Consider the following 18246-nt stretch of genomic DNA (forward strand, 5'->3'; position numbering starts at 1 on the left):
GGGGGGGGGTGGGGGAGGAGGGGGGAGGGGAAATGTTGTTGCAGCGCGTTTTCCCCAGAAGCACAGCTCGTTTCTCAGGCCCTCAGTGAAATCTGCGCTGTGTGTAAGCGCTGCTCCTCTGAGCAGAGCCGTGGGAAATGAGCGCTGGAGTTTGATGGCACTGCTGCACGCTGAGCCGCGGCTGGGATGAGAAGCGATCGGGGAGGGAAGAGGCTCCCGCTGTCCCTGCCTCAAGTAGGAAGGAACACGGAGAAAAGGAGGCACTGCGGTCATCCAGGCTGAGCCCAGCGATGTCACCGTCCCCAGGAGGAGGAGCTGGTGCTGATGGTGACCAGATGGTCCCCACCTGCCTGGCTGGGATGCTTGGTGGCCACAGGGGCTTTGCGCCACGGGGTTGGATGCTGGCACCGTGGATGCAGGCAGAGGCAGGACAGTCCCCTCCAACCTCTCATTGGAGGTGTGAACATGAGAGCATGCAGATGTGCATTGACAGCCCATCTGGAGGTGTATACAGGCCCAAATCTCACCTTTCCTCCCTGAGATTGGCCGGTGGGTGGCAGAGACCCCACACTCACTACATTTCCCCCGCCCCATAGGGCAGCACTGCCCGTTCCATCCATCCACCACTGCCGTTCTGCAGCCCAGGGGGGTGAGTGCACTTCTGAGCGCTGCTTCAGATGATGTTTGTTTTTCCAAGTGCTCCACCATCTGCTGCCTCCGGGGAGATCGGTGCACGTGTCCAGAGGGTGCAACCCCTGCCAGCCCCATCCTTGCAGAGAAAGCCCAGGGCTGCTTTGTGCGGAGTCCTTGGGTGGGGAGCTGTCAGGACAGGACAGTTCTTTTTCCCCCTTTTTCCATTTCTTGAAGAGGATCCAAATCACGTTTCTCCTCTCAGTGTGGAACAAATCCAACGTGTCTCATTCACAGGGGATGCAGCGGGGAATCAACCAGCACCAGCAGCCTTCCCGCAGCCCTCCTGCATCCCAGCATGGGGCAGGCAAAAAGGGCCAGGCACCAGCGTCGCCCTTCCCCAGGATGGTTCCCTGGTTGGAGCATCCCGGGTATTCCCACATCACTCCATCCGAGGAGGCAGCAGGGTTGTTTCCACCGCTGGGAGCTGGGGGCTGTTGGATTCCTCAGCCCTTATTCATCCATTGGCCGTCGTGTGAGAGCGGAGGGATGCGCAGCCCGGCTGCCCAATGGTGGGGATGCGTCCCCTGGGTGGTGGCAGCAGGGACGTGAGCTGTGCTCCCTGCTCAGCCCCTGGGGACCCTGCTGTTCCCAAAATAAATCTCAGTGCTGAAGAAAACAGGGCCTGGCGCCGGGAGGTATGAAGGCACTGCGCCCACAGAGCTGCGGGGACGGAGCTCTGGAAGGAACGCTGTGCTGCAGCCTGGCGCTGCCCGCTCCCAAGGCAGGAAGGCACAGGGGGTGCTGGTGCCATCCCTGTCCCACTCCTCCTCCAGCCCCAGGGTTCTCCCCGAAGCCCTGCCAGCACTTCTGCAGCAGTGCTGCTCCCTGCAGGCGTGCAGCATCTCCAGCCCCGTGCTGGCTGTAAGCGCGGCCGCGGTGACGTTGCACAGGAACATGGCTCTGTTTCAGCCGTGTCTCCAAAGAGCTTTGCATCATCTTCAGCAGTCTGAAGGATGCGTTCACTTTCATGTGCAAACAGAGCTCACTTTGGCAAACTGTTTTCCAGCTGCAGGGACCTCTGCAGCACTTGTCTGTGGCTGCTGCCAGGCAATGAACCACAGCACCCCGCAAGCAGCATATCAGTGCTCCCTGGCACCCATTGCCACCGGGCACATCCTGCTCTCCACCCTGCAGTGCTGGCAGCCAGCAGTGCCCTGGGTGGTCCTGGCCATCAGCTGTGCGTGGGCTGTGAGGCCACAGAGTGGCCGTGGGGTGGGGGGAGCTGAGGTCTGGCTTCAGGACAGCACTCATGGTGACGTAAAGGAGCTGGCTTTCCTCCATCCGGTCCCACAGGTCAGCTCTGTGCCACATCGGTTTGGATGTGCGCAGGGCAGCACCACAGGCACAGAGGGTTCACCTGCACCCCAGTGGGTTTATCCCCTCGTGCAGTGCATCTCAGGTGTGCTGTGCTCACCAGACCTGCACATGGGGATTGCTGGCTGCAGTGAGCAGAACGGGAGGTGAAGCTAATGCAGAGCTTTCGGATTTGCAACCTGCAAACTGAATTGGCAGGTTTGTGCTTTGAAATTTGAAAGCCCTCTTCCATGGCTCTGCTGTGCGGGTATCACAGGTCTGCTTGGCTGGGAGCAGCCAGCAGGTTACGGGGGATTAGTGATGGTGGGAGCTGCTAAGTGGCCCCAGGTGCCTGCTCACCTGCAGGAGGGCAAAGCAGTGGCAGCAGGAGGTGAGGACAAGGCAGCAGGATCGCCTCCTGCCCGCACAGGGGTCCGTGCTGCAGCTCCCTGGGGAGGAGAGCACCATCATCCCACAGATGAGCCCCACAGAGCGGGGCCAAAGGGTAGAGAGACCCCACGGGAGCCATGGGCTGCAGCCTGGAGCAAAGCCCTTCACCCAGTCGCCCGATCCTCATTAACTAACGAGGAGGGGAAGCTCTGCAGGGGAGGTGACCAGGGGCATCTCCTCTCGCCGTGCTCACATCCCTGCTCGGGGGTCCCGATGAAGGGCTGCCGATGGGACACTCCGTCCCCGCGCCGTCTCCATGGCTCCGCCGTGGCATGCGTCTGCAGCGGGGAAGTGCAGCTACGTCTTTAAGAAGGGCCTGGGCTGGGGTGGGAGAAGCATTTCCACGCAGCCTTTCTCCCGGCGAACCTGGAGCGAGTTAGCAGCCGAGTTCGCCCTGCTGCCGTCAGCCAGCCAGCCCCAATGGGAGCCACGGTGCCATGAGGACACGGGGCACGGGGCAGCCCTCAGCCCCCTCAGCCTCCTCAGCCCCCTCAGCCCCCAGCCCCGTGGGGAGAGGAAGAGGAGGCCGCCGAGCTGGGTATGTAGTCCTATCCTCGACTTGCAGTCTCACTTTGGGGAGGGTCTGGCAGCTCTGCGGGGTGAGGACAGGGAGTGCAGTGTGTCCTCAACGCTGGGTGCTTCCTCCTCCTCCTCCTCGCAGCTCTGCTTGGAGACTCCATCGGGAGGGGAGGTGCCCCCGCACCCCCACCTTGCTGCCACATTCCTGGCTCCAGGGTGGGAGCTCCGGGTGGGATCGGGCAGCAATGCTGTGATGCATGTGCACGGGATCAGCGTACCGTGCCACGTCCTGCACCCCAGCGGGGTCACTGCATCCCCCTCCATGGGCTCAGCGTTGTGGCAGCGTGTGGTGCTCAGCCGTGTGGTGCTGGGTTGCGCTCCCTTTTCGCAGGCTGGAAGCGGCTCTGGTGGCAGAGGATGTGGGTGCAGTTTTTGGGGTGCCTGCCGTTGGGGTAGCCGTGTCCCTGGGCGGGCTGCACATCCCTGCATGGGCAGCAAAGAGCTCACAGCCGGTCCTGTGCTCATGGCACTTGGCGGGGAGGGAGGGAGGGGCGGGAGCCGGGTTGAGGAGCGGGGAAAACTGGCGCTGCTACGCGGGAGGAATCCCAGGAATGCAGAACCCAGAGGGGACACGAGGTGGCACGACAGCCTCAGCTCGAGTTTTGGGATCTGAGAGCAGAGCGGTGCCAGGGGCCGCTCCGGGGTCACCTTCAGTGGGGCGAGCAGTGGGGCGCGGGCACGGGGCTCCCCCCCAGCACCCCTAACAGCCACCCACACCGCTTTGGGCTGCATGGGGCTGCATGGGGCAGCACGGGGCCCCGGTCCCGTTCCTGCTCCCCCTGCCCTTGGCTCGGGCCCTGAGCCATTGTTCTCCAATGAGCTCATCCCAGCCTCTCGTTATTATTGTTATTATTATTATTTTTTAATGCTGTTTCTTGGCCGGAAAATAATCAGCTGGGCCACTTGGTGTGGATGGCCGCTTCAAAGGAGCAGCTTTCTCCTCCAGCTGGGGGGGGGGGGGGCGGATTTGGAAACAGAGGTGCAACATACAGGGATCCCTGCACGGGATGGGGACTACAAGAACGCAGTGCTCTGCTGGCCGGGGTGCAGCAGGAGAAAATATACATGGGGATGGGGTTTCTGCAGCCATTGCAGAGCCTTGGTTCGCCTGGGCAAGGCTGGGGCTCCCTGCCCCAATCTGGGGGTGGCACAGCTGTGCCCCCGCACCGCCACAGCTGTCACACCCACCTGCTCCTTGCAGCACTCGTGCTGCTGCTCCTCGCCGAGAGTACTGATCCAATTTGTGGCTGTTGCCATAACAACCTCCCGTCGCTTTCTGGTCCTTTCTGTCTCTCCGTGGATGCTGAGATTCGGTGGGTGAGGGATGCTCCAGCCCTGATGGCCCGGGACGGCCTGAGATGGAGCGGTGTGACCCTGGGGCCTCCGGGTGCCACTGTCTGCTGGGTGCAAAGGGATGCGTGCCAGCCAGATCCCATGGCATCATGTGGGACAGCAGCACCCAGCTGGGGACAGTGACACCCAGGCAGGCACACGGAACGCTCCCCATACCTCCCACCGCAGCCCCCAAATGCCACCACCCACAAACCGCAGCCCTCAGCCCCATGGCTCGCACCGACTTTCCCCTCCCCAAGACTCCCCCCCCCCCCCCCCCCCCCCCCCCCCCCCCTGCCCCGCACCCTTCCAGCTTCCACTGCACCCTGAGGGATTCCAGCTGCCCTCAGGGGCTGCCACCCACGACCACCCGACACACCGAGCTGCGGTTCAAGGGGACCTCCGGCCCTCCCCCCGCCCAACCCCTTGCCACCGGGGTGACCCCACCCCCCCCCCCGGTGCCCCCACCCATTCAGCCCCGCGGCGGGCGGGCCCCGAGGGGGCGGGCGGGCCGTGCGGATGCGGCGGGCGCTCGGTGTGGCGCGGTGCGGTGCGGCCCGGCCCGGCTCGGCCCGGCTCGACTCCTCCTCCTCCTCCTCCTGCTGCCCGCTCCCGGCGGCGCGGCGCGGCGGGGGAGGTATGGAGCCGGCGGGGAGCGGCCCGGGGGCGGCCGGGCTCTGAGCATCGGGGCCGGCCGAGCCGCGCCGGAGGATGGGCAACGCGCAGCGGAAGGCGCCGCGCAGCCAGCGGCGGGGCAGGATGCGCGCAGCAACAGGTATCGGGGGATGGGACGGGGTCCCCGGGAGCGGCGCCCCCCGGAGCGGAGTGGGACGGAGGCGGGGAGGGGGCGGCTCGTGCTTCGCCGCGGGCGGTTGATCCCTGTGGGTCGCTTGGAGGACGCGGGTGAGGTCACCTCCAGCTGAGGCTGCAGGGGACGGGGAGAGATGGGGCCGTGCGTCCGCCGGCACCGGGCTGCGGGGCGTGGAGCAGGTGCTGATGTGTGGCCTGGGAACGGGGAGACGGTGCTGGGAGCGGAGAACGAGTGCTGGGTTGCAAGGAGCAAAGCCTGAATTGCGTGGAGTCAGCCCCGAATTGCAGGCAGCGAGCCTCGAATTGCAAGGAGCCAGCCCCGGGTTGCAAGCAATGAGCCCCAAATTGCAGAAGCCATCCGTGTGGCAGAGGCCTGCACTTGCTGGCCCCAGAGCTGGGACCTGCCCAGGTGGGGAGCCTATCCTTGCACAGCCCCTGGTACCCACAGCCCCCTTCTCCCACCGCCCCTGAGGGTGATGGGTGTCTGGTTGGGTCTCACAGCACAAGGCAGGCAGAACCCCTAGCAAATCTGCACAGGGTGTTTGGGGGGACCGTGGGGGCAACCGAGCTGCCCTCGAAATAGATGGGTCCAACAGGCAGGACCTGCTTGATCACCCCTCTGTCCCCACATGGCTGGCCCGGGCAGTTCCACAACCCTTCCAGACACTGAGAGGCTCGTCCCTTCCCAGCACCCCATCCCAGCACCTGGGAATGCTGAAAACATGGGGCATGAGAGCTGGCAGTGCTCCGGTGCCATCCAGGATCCATTGCCCGCAGGGTCAGGAGCAGTGCGGGGTGCAGTGGGGAGCCCATTCAATTGCTTGGGAGCCACACGAAAATGTGGAGTGATTGTCACAGCCCCAGCGACTGTCACAGCTTAATAATGAGCGGGCAGAGGGGGTGGAAGTACAGCCTGTCTCTGTATCATTTTGCAGCTGCCGTTGCAGCGGGTGTCACAGCGGAATGAAATGGGGCAAAGAAAGCCTGGGATGCGAGGGGTGAAGGATGCTGTGCTATGAGGTGCAATGTTGGGGCCCTTCTGGGAAGGCAGGGTTGGCAAAGCCATGGAGGAGCTCTGACTTGGCCAACAAGTTGCCGTTGCCCTATTGCCCGTGGGCTGGGGGCTCACAGGTCACTGTGTTTCAGAAAGCTGTCAGTGGTGGATGCTAAGGAGGTATTCTGACATGCCAGATAAGGGCCAGGGGAATCTGCTGCCAACTCCCACAGGCTTTGTGCTGGAGCAGCTCTGCTTGGCCCCATCCATCAGGGCCATGTGCAAATGCTGCCTGGGCTGCATGTGCTCTGTGCATCTGTGCTCTGCTTGCATCTGCTGCCTTTGGGGCATCCCATCCCCGAGGTCTACAACTCTGGGGTCTGCAGCAGCACCAGTTGCAAGGGGCTGCCTGTCCCCAGCACTCAGGGCTGTGTTCCCATCACTGCTCCCATCCTGGCTCCCATGGGCCTCACACCCCTGGGAACAAGTGGCTGAGCTGCACAGATCCCTGAAATGCGTGGAAAGTGGTCCCTCGTGGTCCAGGGGGCTCCAGCAGCACCCAGAGCAAAGAGCCGACTGCATTCCGAAAGCGGTGCCATGGGAAGGAAGAGAGGACGGGGCCGTACAGTGGGCGGCGGGAGCTGAGTCAAGCAGCCAGTTCCTGGCCGTTTCCTTTTGCTCTGGGCCGCGGACGGGGCAGGTGGAGGCAGCTCGCTCCTCACCGTGCACTTTGCTGAGCAGCCATGGCCAAGGTGGAGTGGCTCCTCGCACCATGGCAGCGCGCAGGTAAGGCGCAGGGCTGCAGGGATCGGGTGGCCGCTCAGGCAGGAGGACGCAGAGCCTTGGGACACGGGGTCGGTGCAGGTCCCATCCTCCCTTCCCCAGCGTGGCTGCAGTGTGTGCCCTGCTTTCTGCTCCCTGCCCAGCCCGGCCGACCTCAATGCAATGAAGCCGGGGCCGTGCTGAGCTCCACGCCGCTCCGCTGTGGCTGCTTTCAGCTCTTGGGCCCCTTTGTCCCGAGCCCTGGCCGCGTTCCCCTCTCAGCCACTTCCTCGCATTGTCCCGGCCCCATGGAGTGCAAATCCAGCAGGGCACGGGGGAAACGGTGCTTTCCTGCGGGCGCCCGCTCCCAGCACAGGGCCACAGCCTCCATGCAGGCAGACCCCATCGACTCCCACCCCATGTCCCCGCTTGCCGTGTCCCTGCGCCCGCCTGTCGCTGCAAGAGTGGCAGCTGGTTGCTGTGGTGACCGTTCCCAAAGCAGCACGGCACCCCTGCGTGCCCCCACACATGGAGCTGGGGAGGAGGGAACCCCGTCCGTCCCTGTTGGGGACCCCTCTGCTCTGGCCCTACATGGGGTGTGGGGTGAAGGAAGGATCCACCTGGAAAAATGGGTTTGTGTCTGTTTTCCTGATGGCACCTCAGGGCTTTGGCACAGTGTTCACTCTGAACCCTACTGATGGATGGTGGTGTTTCCTGCTCTGCTGCTGCTGCTCTCTCATGCAATGCAGCCTTCCCCTGCACGCTGGGTGACCCCCTCAGCTGCTAACCCACCCACCCCAACAGCTCCTGCAGCGCTGCTGTCAGTGCAAAATCAGCTGACAACATGTGAAACGGGGAGGGTAAGGAGAACCCAGATCTGCAGGAGCAGGCTGCTGCTGCTGTTGCGCATCGCAACCCTGCAGGAGGTGCAGGCGAGGGGTCACAGTGTGGGCACCCAACTAACGGCTTGCAGCCCCCATGGCCTCACCCTGTAGCACAACGTCTGTGGGATGTTGGCACACTCCGTCCCATGCACTCTCTCCTGGTGTGGGGCTCATGGGTGTTCAGTGGGGCACTGCGCTGTGGGAATGCCGTACGGTGTCCGTGCACAGTGCTGCTGTGTCTCTGCAGGGCTGCTGGCCCGACGGCTCCGAATCCAGCATGGGGTGAGGTGGGACAGGAGGCACTTTGCGTGTTGGCTGCCAGCTCCCACCGCTCGCTATTTTCTCTTCCTCTCCACTCGTTGAGGAGCAGCGTGCACTCTGGCTCCGGCCCATAGGGAATGTCATTGCGCCACGCATCGCGCCGTGTTGGGGCTCTCATCAAAGCATTGCAGAGCATTGCCGGCACTGCAGCACGGCAGAGTTTGGGTCACTGTTGGGATTACTCTCAGCTTCGAGGTGCACCAGGGCTGGATGCTGCTGTGCCAGTGCCTGTTGCCATGGCCGCTCAGCTAACGCTGCCTCTGCTGCTGCTGTTCCATCACTCCTGGGGTGCCTCTGCAGTGCCGGCGCTCCCTGCTTGCTTCAGGAGTGCTGCTTGAGGAGGGGAAGTTTGGCGGCATCATCTCACCGTAGCTTCGCCCCGAATCGAAGTGGCTCTCGATGGCTCTGTCAAACATCTCCCTGTGGATTCGGGGTGCCTGGGCAGTAGGTAAATGCGACTGCTGGCGTGGAGCGGGGTGGCTTGGAGATGCTGAGGGCAGGCGTGTGCGTTGTGCCCCACATCGGGTGGTGCTTGGGAAGAGCAAAGCCGTGCTCGATGCTGGTCCTAAGGTGGGAGCAAACTCCCCGTGGCTACAGCCCCACAGCACCATCGCCACATCATCCTGAGCCTGAACACTTGCTCGTGCTCTCTGCAAACTGTCCCCAATGTCGTGGTGCTGCTGCATGGCCATGCACGCAGATGCTACCCTGGTCCTGAGGTGTGGGGCAGAGCTGTCCCCAGGTGGGACAGAACCCTGGGAGACATCGTGCCTCCTTTGGGTGACCATCCCTCGGTTTCCCCCAGCGGTGAGGAATGCATCAGGGATCCATGGTGGAGCTGAGCACCCTCAGGAGTCCAGAGGGACGGTGCTGCTGGCTCCTTGTGCCACACAGCAGAGCCACGGCGTGATGCCCAGCACTCTGAGCACCAAGGAGCACCACCCAAAGCACCAGGCATTACATTCGCTCCTGCATGCAACCTGAGCTATGCACACACAGTGCCTGGGTGCTCCTCGTGCAGATGGGGTGTCACGGTGTCACAGCCTGGGGATGGCTGTGGCCCCCCCCCCCACACACACACACTGCCCAGCTGCGCTTCCGCTTTGCTCAGGGGTGGTTCCAGGTTTCAGAGCTGCCATTTGCCCACTGGGCTCCAGCTGGCACAGCGGGCCCCCAGGGGTGCCGAGGGGTCCGGGGCAGAGGTAAGGTGCTCTGCTCAGGGCAGGATGTGGTGGAGGAGGGTGTGGGTAGGAGGGCTGTGCTATATGGGGATCTCCAAGTCCCTGTTGGGTGCTGTGCCGTTCTGCCAGGGGGGTGATACCCTGAGCTTGCTGTGTGCACAGCATGCAGCACTTGTGCCAGCACCCCTGTCCTCTTTGGGCATCGTTTGGGAGGCAATGGGAGGAACAAGCATGTTTTCCTGCTGAAAAACAGGGGGCTGTGCTCACCTGGAGCAGAGAAATGCCATCCCTGAACGATGGCTGCTCTGGGCACGGTGCTGCCCCGTGTGCCCCCTCTGGGATGGGATCCTGCAGCTGGGCAAAGCTCAGTGTGATTTCCACGCACACACCCCGACACCCTTTGGTTGATATGGAAACAAGTCAAATTATTTAAAGGAAAAGACGAAAGAAAAAAAAAGAAAGGCTTGTGTTAAGGCATGTCGTTATGGTAACACAAATTATAAAAGTAACTAGGCTAGGGAGCAGGCACGCTGCCTTCGGATGCTGGGCGTTGTGCTGGGGGCTGCGGGTAGAGAAGGAGCAGGGGTGACGCTGGGGGCATGCAGGCTGGGATGGTGGTGGCTGCAGAGGGTTCAAATGGAGCAGAAGGGGGAACCCAGCAGGGAGGTGCTGGGCACTGAGGCTGCCATGGTGCAGTCATCCTTCAGCAAAGCCGCAGAGCTGCTCGCTCTGCACGCTGGGGTGGGGTTGAGGGTGCTGAGGCTCTCGCTGGGGACAGCACCCACAGCGCAGGGATGAGGGGAAGCGTTTGCCACGCAGGAAGCGGGGCTGGGTGTGCACTGCCTGCACCCCGGGGCCACCCAGCAGCCCGCAGCCTCTTCCCACCCTTTCCTGCCAAATGCGAGTTACTCTCGGGCGATGCTGGTGGATGAAGTGCAGCAAAATGTGCCGTGTCCCCTCGCCCCCTCCCTTTAGGCTGTGGTTTCTGCTCTCCTGCAGCAAGGAGGTTGCTTCACCGCTGCCCTTCCTGCGCCTGACAGCAGCTGTGCAATCACCCAGGGCGGTGGGTTGATTTCTTCCTTCCTCAATTTCTCTCTGCTCCTTGCCTGGCTCTGGCCGCCCACAGAAGCGTGTCCAGCGCCTGCAGCAGCGACGGGCTCTGCTCTTGTCTGACACAGCCACATCCCCAGCCCTGCGTTGCTGGATGGGATGGGTGCACTGTGCTGCCTCAGCACCGGCCCCAAACCCTCAGCAGCACTCACAGGAAGCGCAGTCCCTCACTTCCCTCTTGTTCTGCTCGCAGCCACCTCTAACCTGGACTTGGAGAGCAAGAAAGCCGCCCCCACCAAGCTGTCATGGCAGCAGCCGGTGAACGTCTTCCTGGCTGCCGGCCGCCCGCCCGGCATGGAGCAGCTGCACCAGGAGGCTCAGCTCAACCTGCAGAGCCTGCTGCAAGGTACCGGGGCATCGCTGGGTACAGCTCCGGGTCTGCTGCACCGAGGGCATCTCTGAGCTGCTCCGTGCACCTTGCGGAGCTGTGACGTCCCAGCCTGCGGCAGCCCGTTCTCCGCTCTGTCCCCAAAGCCCTGCACCCAGCAGAGCCACCGTGGCCCTGAGCTGTGCCTGGCGCTGCCTACGAGGAGCGTGGGGCCGGGTAATGGAATCAGCACGGCTGCTGATCTTGTTTCCTCCCAATTTCTCCATCGCGACGTCACGCGGCCTCAGATCAGATGCTTTACAGGCATCGATTAGATCAGCAGCCTGGCCTTCCCCCAGCTCGTAATCTCATTACGGCAGCCCAAATAGAGCTGGTTTCCGCACTAGGCTGTAACGACCAGCGCTAATTAGCTCAACAATCACAGGACGGGAGATGGGGAGCGCTGGCCATCCCCAGCCAGGCTCCCAGCCCCCTGGGAGCTGCAGCTTTCCCAGCCCCGGCCCCGCTGCAGGGCCCTGCACTCCCCTTCCTGCACCTCGAGCAGGACAGGCAGACACAGCCTAGAGACAGACACTGGTGGCTGGAGCAGGGTCCTACTGGCTGTTTCCCTTGCAGAGGAGTATGAGGAGCAGTATGCTGAGAGCAGAGTGACTGGGCAGACCTTCCGTGCTGCCGGCCACCCACCTCCCAGCACCCCTACGGAGCCCTCACCCCGTTCCCTGCCCTCCAAGCGCCTCGAGTTCGTGCTTATGGTGAGTCCCAGGGCCGCGGTGGGGACAGACCTTTGTGCCTGAGCTCTCTGTGGGGTGGCAGGATGTCAGCTGGGGATGATACATTGGCACAGCATTGCACAGCAAGATGGGGGGTGGCCCTTTCTGTCCCACCGGGCTGATTCATGCTTTTCCCCGCAGCCCCCGAGCCGGCGAGCCGATGAGGAGGAGAGCAGCAGTGCCAGCACGCTGGGCGTGAGACCACCCGACATCTCCCTGAGCCTCCCCACCACCCCCGACAAGCAGACAGCCTGGCCCAGGGCCTTCCCCCTGCCCACCGTGGAGGAGAAGCAGTGGCACCAGTCCTGCTCTGTGCAGACCAACGTGGTCCCCATCAATGTCTCGGGTAAGGCACCAGCCACGCGTGGTTGCTGGGGGAGAGGTGATGGAGCTGAGCTGGCACCTGGGAAGGATGCTCCCAACGGGATGCTGGGTGGTGGGAGGGCGGGCTGAGAGCCCGTGTCCCCGCCGGCCACGTGGGGACAGCAGGGGACAGCAGCGGCATGCTCGTGTGCGTCATTCCCTGCCATCTCTCCTGCCATCTGCAGCTCCGTGTGTCCGATCCATGCCACCAGCCGGTCTCTTGTTTGTGCCATGCTGCCCTGCCAGCCGGTTCTGTTGTCACCTTGGCTCTCACCGTGCTCCGTCTGTCCATCCATCCATCCGTCTGTTCTCGCAGGGCCGCAGCTCCCAGACACCCCATGAACACATTCAGCCACTGATCGTGTCCCTCAGTGCCACGTCCCCACAGCTCTCAAATGCCTCTAAGAGCAATGCCCCCCCCTCCCCACACCCCCCTGTGCCAGTGCATTATCACTTTTCCAGAGAAGAAATCTCTACTAATACCCAACCTGACCTTCCCCTGGCACAGCTTAAGGCCACCACCTCTCATCATTTCATGCATCCCACCTCCATCGCAGCAGCAGCTCCGCGTTCCCGCAGCCGGCACCACCCACCACATCTCACAGCACATGGCTCACCACGTCCTCCATCCCCCGCCACCCACCCCCTGCTGCAGCAAGCCAGGGGACAGCCGTGGTGCCGCAGGTGGCCGTGTCCTCCTGGCCGCAGCAATACGGTACGGCGTGTTTGTTTTGGCTACAGGGCAGCACTTTGCTAGGCACGCGAGTGCTCGTCACTCCCTGTTTAACACAGAGACCGCGATGAACCCCAAGTCCACCCTGCGGCGTAGACGGACCGTTATCGGATTCCCTAACATGTCCCTGCGAGACCAAGGTGACAGCAAGAACCGCGCAGCCACCCCGGGGGGCTGGGACACCCCGGCCGTGGGGGTGTGAAGGCCACCAAGGAGACCCCCTGTGCACTCCTGGGGTCCTGGGCATGCTGGTGACGCTTGGCCTGGCACTGGAGCTGGCATGTGTTGGGGGACACCGCCATGCCCCAAGTCAGGGTGCTTACAAGGAGTGAAGGATGCTGAGATCCAACCTGGGCCTGTGCCCTTCCTCGCGGGCAGTAGGCAGACCCCACGCCACTGTGATGAGGGTGCTGGCATGGTGAGGGTGCTCAGAGCATCCCTGGCGTGGCCATGAAGCAGTGCCTGATCCTATCAGTGCAGCATCCGTCCCAGCTCTTGGGCATCGCAGTGCTGACCGCAGGAAAGGTTCTTCATATGTATGTGGGGACCGGAGGTAGAGAAACCACAGCACCAAGAGAAGTTCTCACTGGGCAGGAGGAAGGCTTTTCCCTGTGACGCTGGCCAGCCACTGGGGACAGGACCCCAGTGAGACTCCTCCTGTGGAGTAACTCAGAGTTCAGCTGATCACAGCCTTGAGTCCCAGTCTGGCTGTGTGTGGGACCCTGGGACCGTTCCCACTGGACTGCTCTGAGATGAGGAAGGGCTGTGAGCCCAGGGCGTGATGCCCACCACAGAACAGCACTGGGGCAGCACTTTGGTCCCTATGGGGGTACTGCCTCTTGCATGGAGGCTCTCGCCCTGGTTAAACTGTCCACACACCTCATGGCACATCTCAAATCCCAGCACAGGTGCTAACCAGGCTGGGACTGTTCCCAGCTGGCTGCTGCCCACCCAGTAGAGGGGAACATCTGGGGTCAACCCTTCTCTTGCAGTCAGCTGGGACACACTGCATATGCAGGCAAGGATGCAGCCCAAAGCTGGGCCATGGGGTGGGAACGGTCCTACATCCAATAGGGAAGGATGGTGGCCGTGATGCCCAGGGCAATGCCAGCCCACGCTCACCCCACATTTGTCCCCACAGGCAGCACCAACGGCCCTGCGCACACCACACACCCACCCATCGCCGAGTCCCTGTCCTGCAGCTTTGAGACCACGGGTGGGAGGAAGCCCTCCCAGCAGACCAGCCCCCGCCAGCCGCTCTCTGCCCCGCTGAGGAAGACCTTCAGTGACCTCGGGGGCACGCTGCAGGCACGCTGCTGCCCACCTCCATCCTCCATGGACAACGCGGCCACCCCCAGCACCTGCAACGGACCACAGGGCTCCTCTTTTCCCCCACCTTGGGGTGCCAACTCCTTCGGATACACCACCCCCTCCAGCCCTGCTGCCGGCCAGGAGGTCTCACCAGGCAGCTCCGCCATGGGCTCCCCCACCGGCACCGAGCGGGCTGCCTCCTTCTTCATCGCTCAGGAGGAGCATGCAGGGAGCACTGGGCCCAGCTCCTTCTCCGCCACGACTCCTGAGTCTCCTCCTGGCGCTGGGGGCATCCGGAGGTGTGATGGCCAAGAAGCCAGGGTGAACTTTTCACCCACAAACAAAGAGCCGGAGCCGGCACCGGAGCCATCGCGCTTAGGGGTGGAGCGGGGAGGGTGCCGCTTCCGCGAGCGCTCGCTGTCAGTGCCCACCGACTCGGGGTCCCTCTGCTCCGTGGACATTGCTTACGCCGAAGCCCGGCGAGGCAGCACCAACTGTGCCCTGGGCTACCCCAGCGCAGGCTCCGAGGGCAGCACCAGCACTGATAACATCTCGCTGGGGCCGGAGCCGGACGGGCAGCGGCGGCGGCGCTCCAAGAGCATTTCCCTTAAGAAGGCCAAGAAGAAGCCCTCGCCGCCCACCCGCAGCGTCTCACTGATCAAAGACGGGCAGGACAGCCTGGCTGCCCTGGGGCTGCCCCATGATCAGAGACCCAAGAGCCTGTGCATCCCGCTGGAACCTGCTGGGCACCGGGTGGTGCATGCAGACCCCCAGGGTAGAGAGCCCGACAGCCCAGCTGCCCCCGGCCAGTGGTACATGGCAGACTGGAAGAATGGTGAGCCCTACCGCTCCCTCTCCGGCTCCAGCACAGCCACAGGGACTACAGCCATTGAGTGTGTGAAGGCACGGGGCAGCTCCGAGTCCCTCATGTCCCCCTCTATCTCCAGGGCCACAACACCCTCCCAGCTCTCAGCAGAGGCTGACCTCAAAACCTCCTCCCCAGGCAGGCCCGCAGGGCTGATGTCCCCATCCAGCGGGTACTCCAGCCAATCAGAGACCCCCACGCCCACCGTCCCCACCTCAGCCATCCTTGGGCACTCACCACACCAGGTGCGGGTGAGGCCGCTGGTTCCCGAGAGGAAGTCCTCGCTGCCCCCCACATCCCCCATGGAGCGGAGCCCCAAATCCAGGCTGTCCTTCGAGCTGCCGCTCACACCGCCCGCCCACCTCGACCTCTCGGGGCTGAAGATCTCCTTGAAGGGGAAGACGAAGGTCAGCCGGCACCACTCCGACTCCACCTTCGGCACCAAGCTGGTCCAGAAGACCAGTCCCATCCAGCCCATCATGCCCGTGGTCACCCAGTCCGACCTGCGCTCTGTGCGTCTGCGCTCCATCAGCCGCTCCGAGCCAGAGGACAACACTGACGGCCCAGAGCATGCGGAGGAACTGCCACGTATCCCCTGCCAGGGGCCGGAGAGGAAAGTGAAGCCGCCGGTAGCGGAGAAACCACCGTTGGCCAAGCGGCCCCCGTGCATCCTGCCCAAGCCCGTGGTCCTGCGGGAGGAGGGTCCCCTGTCCCCCACATCCCCGCCAAGCATCACCACCAAGGACAGCCTGATGCTACGGAAAGGGGATCCATGGAGGGGCCCGGGGCAGCCTCGACGGCTCTCGCAGGGCAGCCTGGAGGACAAACCGCGGCCAGAGGCAGAGCGCAGGAAGGCCAAGGTGCCGCCGCCGGTGCCCAAGAAGCCCAGCGTGCTCTACCTGCCGCTCACCCCAATCCCAGTGCAGCAGGCAGGGGGTGCAGGGGACCCGGCGCCCACCCCCAGCCCCATCATCACGCTGGATTCAGAGCCCAGCTGCTGCCAACCTGACGCTGATGGCCCAACACCCACTGAGGTCCCAGGCACGGCGCAAGCTGGCGAGACCCCCTCAGAGCAAGGTGAGGATGCGCCTGCTGCTCCGTGCGGAGAAGGGGGCCGGGGGATCCCTCTCCATCATCCCATGTATTTCATGGCTGTTTTCTCCTCCCTGCAAGCAGGCAGTTCGTCTGAGGCTGGCACAGAGGAGAAGAGCTTCGCCAGTGACAAGACGGCCGACTCCATCGCTGAGGAAGACGACGATGTCTTCATGGCATCCCGCACCACAGAGGATCTCTTCACTGTCATTCACAGGTAGAAAGAGCGCTGTGGTGGGCACAGCCCCTCGAGCCCACCCTCGGAGGGGTTGTTGCTGCCTTATGCACTCCTGAGGATGTAAGGAAGGAATTTTTTACAATGAGGGTGGTGAGGCACTGGAACAGATTGCCCAGAGGAGCTGTGGATGGCTCACACGTATGCTAAGCACAGAATCACTGCATCATTTGGTTGGAAGGGGTGTTAAAGATCCTCCAGTCCAACACCCTGCTGTCGGCAGGGACACCTCCCACTGGGTCAGGTTGCACCAAGCCCTGTCCAGCCTGGCTTTGAGCACCTCCATCCTGCCCCAGCAGAGCCGGGTGGGTGCCGTGCTCCTCCCCCATTACGCTCTGCCCTTTGCCCCTTAGGCACTGCCCTTCCCATTGCTATAGGAAATCACCCCATCCAAAGCAGCGGCAGCTCCTGCCTGGGACTGCTCCCACCACACATCTCTTTGGTGTTTAGGTCCAAGAGGAAGGTTCTGGGGCGGAAGGAGCCAGGCGACAGCTTTAGCAGCCGGCCCAATTCCCACTCTCCCGTGAAGACGTCAGGCTCACCAACCAGCGAGTCTCCTGCAGCAGCAGTGAGCACCGGGAAGTCCTCCAGCAGGAATGAAGATTTTAAGGCTCTGCTCCAGAAGAAGAGCAGTAAAACCAGCAGCGGTTCCCGGCCGTCTGCAGCTGAACTGCTCAAGACCACAAATCCACTGGCTCGGAGGGTCATGATGGAGTTTGCCCCCGAGCTAGATGGTGCAAACAGCCAGCCCTAAACCTGCACAGAGCCTTCTGGCCACAAAGGGCTCGGGTTGGTGCAGATGGAGCCGTGCTGCGGGCAGTAGCTTTAGGCACTCAGGTCACTGCAGAAGGGATGTCCTGGCTGCCCCACTGGGGCTTCTTTCGAGCTTTCATTTCTTCCTTGGCGAATCCTCTTTGGTTCCTCTCCAGTGGGAGAGCTGCTGGCAGAGAAGCAGTGTTGGGACCTGAGGCCCCCATGTCCCTGCTGCGCTGCTGGCAAGAGGGGAGAGGCAGACATGCAGCACTCTAGTGGGGACTGGGACCTGGCACCTCCTGTGCCGCTGGGACAGCAGCTCCTGCTGCTCAGGAACACAGCAGGACTGCAGCTCCAGGCACCTCCCAGCACCCACCAACAAAGCTAGCTTGAAACTGTTTGGTCACTCGGCATGTGGTACTTTAAACGGCTTTTTCTAATGCACAATGGTGATGATGTTTTATTCTCTTTCCTTTGACGTTGTGCCATCAGTTTCCCAGGCAAAAGTCCCAGGTTTTGAGTTCAGCTGGAAATGTGGAGATTTACTTTGGAGGTCGGTTGGACAGGAGGCTGCTTTGGAAGAGCCACAGACCATTCCTGCTCATCATCCAAAGCTTCCTCCCTGCTGCACGGGGAGCAGGCGCCTGCTGTCTGCAGCCTGTGCGATGACCTCAGGCCCCTCGAAAGCCCCTGACAATGCTGCATTCCAGAGAGTTCTTCAGCCCTCAGTGCAAACACAGACTTTCCCTCCCCACCTTTGCCATCAGACTGAAGCACCCTGCAGAAGCCGGGTAGTCTTGTGCCTCCTGCAGACATCTACAGCTCCCAGTGCTGGAGTTCCTCCAGCCAAACCCAGCCAGCTGTTGGGATGCAGGGCTGTGCTTTGACCCTCACCCACAGGACTCCTGCAGTTTCCCAGTTTCTGTGCCTGGGGCTGCACCCCACTGCTGTCCCCGTACTGCTGGCACTGCCACCATCCCCCTGACACAAACAGGACCCCACACACCACGTGCTGGGACTGCAGCAGAAGCCACAGTGAGGAGCAGTGGGGCAAGGCCAGCCGGGGGGTGGGGGCTGAGCAGAAACACCATCTCTCTTCTTCCTCAGGGCAAGAAAAGGCCAGACAGCAACTAGCAGAGAAACACAGAATTAAGAAAGTTTGTGCTTCATTACTTCCCCTATCTGCAAGCTCCCAAGTACCCCAGCCTCCCTGAATTGGGGCAGAGCAATGGGGCCAGGGCTGAGCAGCAGTGGGGGCACAGCCCTGGGGGCCAGGGTTGGTTTGGAGACCCTGTGCCCTCCCTTGGATCACCACCTCTGTGGATGTGCCCTGCGCTGAGCTCAGAGAGGCTCTGCTGTCCTCAGCTGTTTGTTTTGAACCCCTCCT

The 18246-nt window shown here is 62.7% G+C and overlaps 1 protein-coding gene across 5 annotated transcripts in view; it reads left to right on the top strand.

Annotated features, from left to right (window-relative positions):
• NHSL2 (NHS like 2) overlaps window positions 1–17303 on the top strand; it is an 18194-nt gene extending 891 nt beyond the window's left edge. Inside the window, exons 1-8 of one of the 5 annotated variants that reach the window (XM_042886384.1) lie at window positions 5063–5122; window positions 10603–10755; window positions 11353–11489; window positions 11649–11853; window positions 12612–12743; window positions 13745–15856; window positions 15956–16088; window positions 16557–17303. In XM_042886384.1, the coding sequence (XP_042742318.1) occupies window positions 5107–5122; window positions 10603–10755; window positions 11353–11489; window positions 11649–11853; window positions 12612–12743; window positions 13745–15856; window positions 15956–16088; window positions 16557–16860 (3192 nt within the window). In that variant the 5' untranslated portion in view covers window positions 5063–5106 and the 3' untranslated portion in view covers window positions 16861–17303. Of the gene's footprint in view, window positions 1–5062; window positions 5123–5288; window positions 6938–10602; window positions 10756–11352; window positions 11490–11648; window positions 11854–12611; window positions 12744–13744; window positions 15857–15955; window positions 16089–16556 lie in introns of those variants that run through there. The other 4 variants (XM_042886383.1, XM_042886380.1, XM_042886381.1 and 1 more) reach the window with 4 other exon arrangements.
• Window positions 17304–18246: the final 943 nt, after the last annotated feature.

This window comes from Lagopus leucura, unplaced genomic scaffold, assembly GCF_019238085.1.
Source record: "Lagopus leucura isolate 7727_CA_CO unplaced genomic scaffold, USGS_WTPT01 Super-Scaffold_100057, whole genome shotgun sequence".
Classification (NCBI taxonomy): Eukaryota; Metazoa; Chordata; class Aves; order Galliformes; family Phasianidae; genus Lagopus; species Lagopus leucura.